Source organism: Pterocles gutturalis, unplaced genomic scaffold, assembly GCF_000699245.1.
Source record: "Pterocles gutturalis isolate BGI_N339 unplaced genomic scaffold, ASM69924v1 scaffold37046, whole genome shotgun sequence".
Lineage (NCBI taxonomy): Eukaryota > Metazoa > Chordata > Aves > Pterocliformes > Pteroclidae > Pterocles > Pterocles gutturalis.
The window spans coordinates 24,782-30,141 of NW_010106742.1; the positions used below are offsets into that span (position 1 = coordinate 24,782).

The 5,360-nt window shown below is 51.1% G+C and overlaps 1 protein-coding gene across 1 annotated transcript; it reads right to left on the bottom strand.

The window, feature by feature from the left end:
* Nucleotides 1-233: 233 nt before the first annotated feature.
* On the bottom strand, nt 234-4,214 carry SERPINC1 (serpin peptidase inhibitor, clade C (antithrombin), member 1). The gene is made up of 6 exons (XM_010087883.1): nt 3,840-4,214; nt 2,334-2,549; nt 1,855-1,992; nt 1,370-1,763; nt 964-1,028; nt 234-762 (listed from the first exon to the last, which is right to left on the bottom strand). Exons 1-6 carry the CDS (start codon nt 4,212-4,214, stop codon nt 589-591), a joined length of 1,362 nt encoding a protein of 453 aa, XP_010086185.1. The 3' UTR covers nt 234-588.
* Between the last annotated feature and the right edge of the window lie 1,146 nt (nt 4,215-5,360).

Below are 5,360 nucleotides of genomic sequence, written 5' to 3' on the forward strand. Positions count from 1 at the left end.
TCTGGGGCTGGGCAGCTCTGCCGCCTACTAGCTGCTCCACGCAGAGCTGTGCAGAGACGTTTCTGGCCCAGCCAGCACGTGCCATTTGGCTGCTGCTGTTCCACTGACCTCTCCAGCGTGGGGTTCTGCTGGGACTGGGGCATGCAGGGAAGGACCTGCTTGCTGAAAAAAGGAAAGTTTAAATAAATCTAAGAAGTGACTTAGTGAAAACCGTCCATTCAGAGATCAGTTTGTTACGTAAAGATCGATAGGTTTTTAATGTACCAGGCAATCAGAGTTACAGTTTGAGGCCTGAAAGGGAGGAGGGTTGGATGCATGAATGACAGCAATGCTGGGCTCAGGTTTGGGTGCCACAAAACATTCAGCTTCCCTTTGAGTGAAGGCTGGAGCAGGTGAGGTGCCCTCTGAGACCCCTCACCTGACGCAACAAGGAGGAGCAGTAAGAGCCCAGCTGGATCCAGTCCCTCCCTGCAGCTTGCACCAAACAGTAAGACCAACCACCCCAGGAGCAGTCCGGGCTTTGTGGCAATACCCTACTGCCCCTTTTCCAGAGGCAGAGAAGGGAGAGGCGAGGCCCTGACAGCCCCTTTAGGAGCAAGGATCAGCTATTCTGCCCATGAAGATAATGGAGTTGAGGGCAGCTTCCCGGATGAAAAGCAGGAAGGGCCTGTTGGCATTGAAGATTATTCTGTTCATGGGGAAGGAACGGCCAGAGACGGTGACAGCTGTAGCAGCCGATGCCTCGCTGCCTTCTTCATTCACCTACCACCCAAAAGAGAAGATGAAATTAAAATACGGGCATTATGCAGTATGTAGAGGGCTCTCCCTCCAAGCTCCCACCTCCCCCAAAACACCAGATCGCTGAGGAAGTGAACACCATGGATTCAGAGCTATGTTTTCTTTCAATGCTTCATGTTTTTAAAAACTAAGAGGAGGACACCCCTGGGACAAAGCAAGGCTTACCTCGAGGAAGGCTTTGTGGAAAGCCTCAGATACATACAGGTCTGTACGGCCCTCTGCAATGATACCTGAAACCCAGAATAACAAAACAGAGAAAGTTAAAACTGTGTTTTCAAACAACAGCTCAAGAGAGCTCCTTCACAGCCTGTGTTCAAGCAGAAGGCATGTCTGCAAGACAAGAACATCCTCCACAACCTGCAATTGATTGCTTAACTGCCATGCCCTTAATGCAGAGCAGGGCTGCGTGTCCGTGATGGGATTGACCACAGAGTCCATCATGGACTGCAGCAACATCTTTCTACTTTCATGTTCTTGTTCCTCACGTGCTGCTGCACCTACTGCCCTGGCATCTGTGAAGGAACGGTTTCCTCCTGCCTCCACCCTGCACCACCCCGTCTCCACATCTGACCTGGGAGTCTGGCGTTTTCCGGACTGAAGAGATCTTCCAGCCCCATTTTTCTCAGTTTCTCCTTCACACTGAAGCTGTCCTCGACGCGGAAACGAGGGAGGTAGACAAAGAGAGAGACCTCCGTCATGGAGTCTATCCAGTCCTGCAGCTTCTCTGATGTCAGGTCTCTCTCCACCTCCACCAGTGATGTCCCAGCATTGGGCAGGACCAGCACCATCGTGATATCATCCCCTTTGTAAGGCAGCTCCAACACCTGGACTTTGTCCTTGGGGATGGATGCATGGTGGAATTTGGACTCTTGGTACATAATAGGGACTTTGCAGGTCTCACCATTGGCTTTATGAAATAAATCCAGTTTTGTATTTGGAGCTGGGAACTGCGATTTCCAGTGCCCCTAAAAGGGAGAGGGGGAGGAGAGAGACAAACATAAGCATCATGTTTTCCCCCAGGGAAATGGGCTGCTTCCCCAGTTTTGTTAGCCATACCTTAAAATAAATGGTGTTGACCAGGATCAAGACAGTGAGCTCATCAATACCTCTTTCTGGGATCACTTCTGTAATGCGCTTCTCTGTCTTATTAGCCACCCACTCATTAATAACGTTCCTGGAAAGTTCTGGCTTCTCCTGAAGGAAAAGACCAAGGAAAGGTTAAGTCAAGGGTTTTAAACACCTCTTTGTATCCCTTCTGCAGGAGACCGATCAGCAGTGTGCACGCTCAGGGAGGACACTGCTCCCAGCGTAGTGCTGCAGCATTTAGAAATGAGAAGCTGGGAGGTGACTGTGGTTAAGGCAAGCTGGGACAAGAGGTGCTACATCCCATAGTCCCTCCTGCCTTCACTGATGTCGCACACACCCGGAGTGAGGCACTCCCTGTGGGCAAAAGACAGTGACACAGCAAAAGCAGAAGGACTGGGGGGGGGGAGGGAAACGGAAACAAAGAAAAATCCCAAGTAGTACAAACTCACTTTGAAGTTCAAGGGCCAGAGTTTTGCTCCATAAACTATTTCACTGATGTTCTGGTAAGTCTCATTGAAGACCAAAGATTTCTCCCCAAAGAGGCGGTTGGCAGATACCAGCTCTGAGGATTTGTTGGCTTTCTTGTAAAGCCGGCAGTTCAGCTTGGCAAAGAAGAAGTGGATCTGATCAGATGTCTTCTCTGAAATGGTGTCAAATCGAAAGACCTGGAGGAGCCAAACAGTGAGAAGGGATCCATGAGCAGGCTCTTGTGCTCCCAGGCTACACAGCAAGGGGAGATACAGCCTTTGCCTGCTTCTCAACAGCCCAAGTCATGGAGCAGGGAAATTTGCAAGCCTAGAACACACCAAGGTCTTTGAGATGTTTTTTTCTGTGCATTCTGACCCCTGTCAAGGAACAGATTCTACACCACAAGGCTTTCCCCCAGTGCTGTTAAAATTACCATAGTTTATGCACAGTGTTCACAAACCCCCAACGATACCCCAGTGAGAGCCTCACAGGAGATGAGCATCGCGCTGCTGGGGCCTGGAAGCAGCTCTCGGGTCAGTGCAGGTCACGGGAGGACTCACAAGGTTTGCACTAAACCCTCCAGTGACGATGCCAAAGGCTGCTCCTTCCCAGGAGCAATTCTCATGGCCTGTTGAGTAATTCTGGTACATATTATTTATTTTTGCAGGGAATGGGACTATGGAGCAATCGTTTTGAGGGTAGATTTCTGCAGCACAGTGAATTTTTTCTTATCTGCTCCTAGCTGCCAGCTGGAAGGACAGTTACGATTTATCTGCTACTATCCAGCCTCAGGGTTTTAAGGGACAGAAAATCCCACAGCACGTTGCTCCACACGGACATCCAAGATTTCTTGCCATGCTGCTGTACTGCTGCCCAACACAAGCAGACAGAAGATATTTAGTCCTGGCTAAGCGCTCACACTGCTCTTACTCTTACTACAAGGAGGCCCTCAAGAAGTAACTGATGTTCCTGTGCTCCTGCAGGGTGGCAGAGCCGTGGAAGCCAGGTGGACTGGAGGGTGTCCCATGTGTCTTATTTTTGTCCCAAAGGAGAGAGAGGGAATAGGAGAAACCGCCTCTCCCAATGGGACTTGATACCATGGTTTTTCCTGCTTTTTGCGTCAGAAAAGGCTTAGCTACCTGCTCAGCTTCATGCTTGCCCAATCTGCAAGAAACAAACTGTTCCCGTTCCCTTCCCTCATCACCCAAAGAAGCTTCCTTTCCTCCAGATGAAAATCTCTCAAACTCAGTAGATCCACCCTGAATGCTGGATCCAAATAGAGGAAAGAGCTGGAATCTAAACAAATCCAGAGACAAGCAGCCCACGTATGTCCTTCCCAGGGGCTTGCTTAGATCAGGGTCTCCCTTCCCAAGCCAGGGAGCCATCCTGACCCAGGAGCCCTTCAACAGTGGTTGACCACTGTCACCTTTGCTGCCTTTCAGACCCTGGTGACAGCTACAGGAAAAGGCTGAGGAAATGCCACCGACCTCCATGAGCTGCTGGAGGGTGCTACCACAAGCTCCGAGCTTGGTCATGGCGAAGGCTGTAGAAATGCTGAGGGGCGACATGAAGATGTTTTCCCCATCGTCCTTGGAGTCAGCCAGGTACTTGTAGAAGACAACAGCGAAGCGCGAGTTGGCCTTCGACAGCTCCCAGACACGGGGGTTAGTAGACTCCGGGAGCTTGCCCTTCCCCGGCTCTTGCCCCTCACCCTCCTGGGGCTTCTTCTCGGGGTTGCGATAGATGCAGATGGGATTCACTGGGATGTCACGTGGCTTCGCGGTGCAAATATCCTCCACGACGTAGCGCTCAGGGGCCGCCAGACCCCAGACGCTGAGGAGACACACCACAAAAAGATGCATTGTCCTGGAACCAGAAAGAGAGAGCTTATACACACTCACCCGCCTGGAAAGCCCACGCTGCTGCCGCAGCCCCTGTTTCAGCCAACAGCAGAGCAACAGGAGCCCCACGGTCCTCTCTAATCATCCTTTTGTCCCGTAGTTGCAGGATAAATGGGGAGGGACGACAGACACCACTAGCAGGACAAACATGGCTCTGAGCACACACTGCTTTATAAACACCCTGAAAACTGCTTTCCTAGAGCCCCGGCTGCCCTCGTAAGCAGCAGGCTCAGCCCTGACAAGCTGATGCTCCTCTACAGATCCTGCCCATCTTCCTCATGGGGAGAACCCCTGGGTACATCCCAAGCTCCACAGACTGGTTGGCCCTAGACAAAAATGGGGCTTGATTGTTTCCTTCCCCTTTTCCCTGGGAGAATCTCCTAGTTTTCCCAGTCTCTCTTCTCCCTTCAATCACTGTCTGGGCTTTCAGGCTCACTGCAGCTTTGCACTATTTAAGTTACTGATGCAGGAAACTCTACAGCAGAGACAAGAGGTGATAAGGAAGAGGTCTCCGGGGGAGTTGGTACATCCATGCACTGAACATCTTTAATCCCCAGAAAGTGTATTTTTAAGAGCATATGGTGTAGCTGGTGCATCACAGCTATTGCTGTCTGAAGTTCACAACACTTCAATGCAAACTGGTGCCAAACTGGTGCCTGAGGAGGGTAGGCTAACGCTAATCACCATGTTTCAGCAAAAGCAGGCCTCTGAAAATCTCCCAGCAAGGCAGAAATAATTTATATTTTGCACCTTTGCTAAAGCAGGGGACCTGCACAGCCCCCCAGCTCTGGCGACAATGCCTCATCAGCCATCCTAGGGCCGATTAAGTGGCACACAAGATTTCCTGCGCACTGAGGTTTGAGATGCCCTTTATGTGACTCCGCGCTGGGTTTGTTCACATACTCTGTGGGAGGAAGCTCCCAGACCGCAGCCACAACAGATCGGGAAACAACTACTGGAAAGGGCTGGCAGCCCGCCCGGGACTTGCTCGCCATGGAAGACCTGTTCAAAGATCTGTCTTAACTAGGGTATGTCTCTGCCTGTCCCCACGTACTCACTGCCACAGCTACCAAGCGCTGCCTCCTGAGGCACTAACAGATCAGCTGC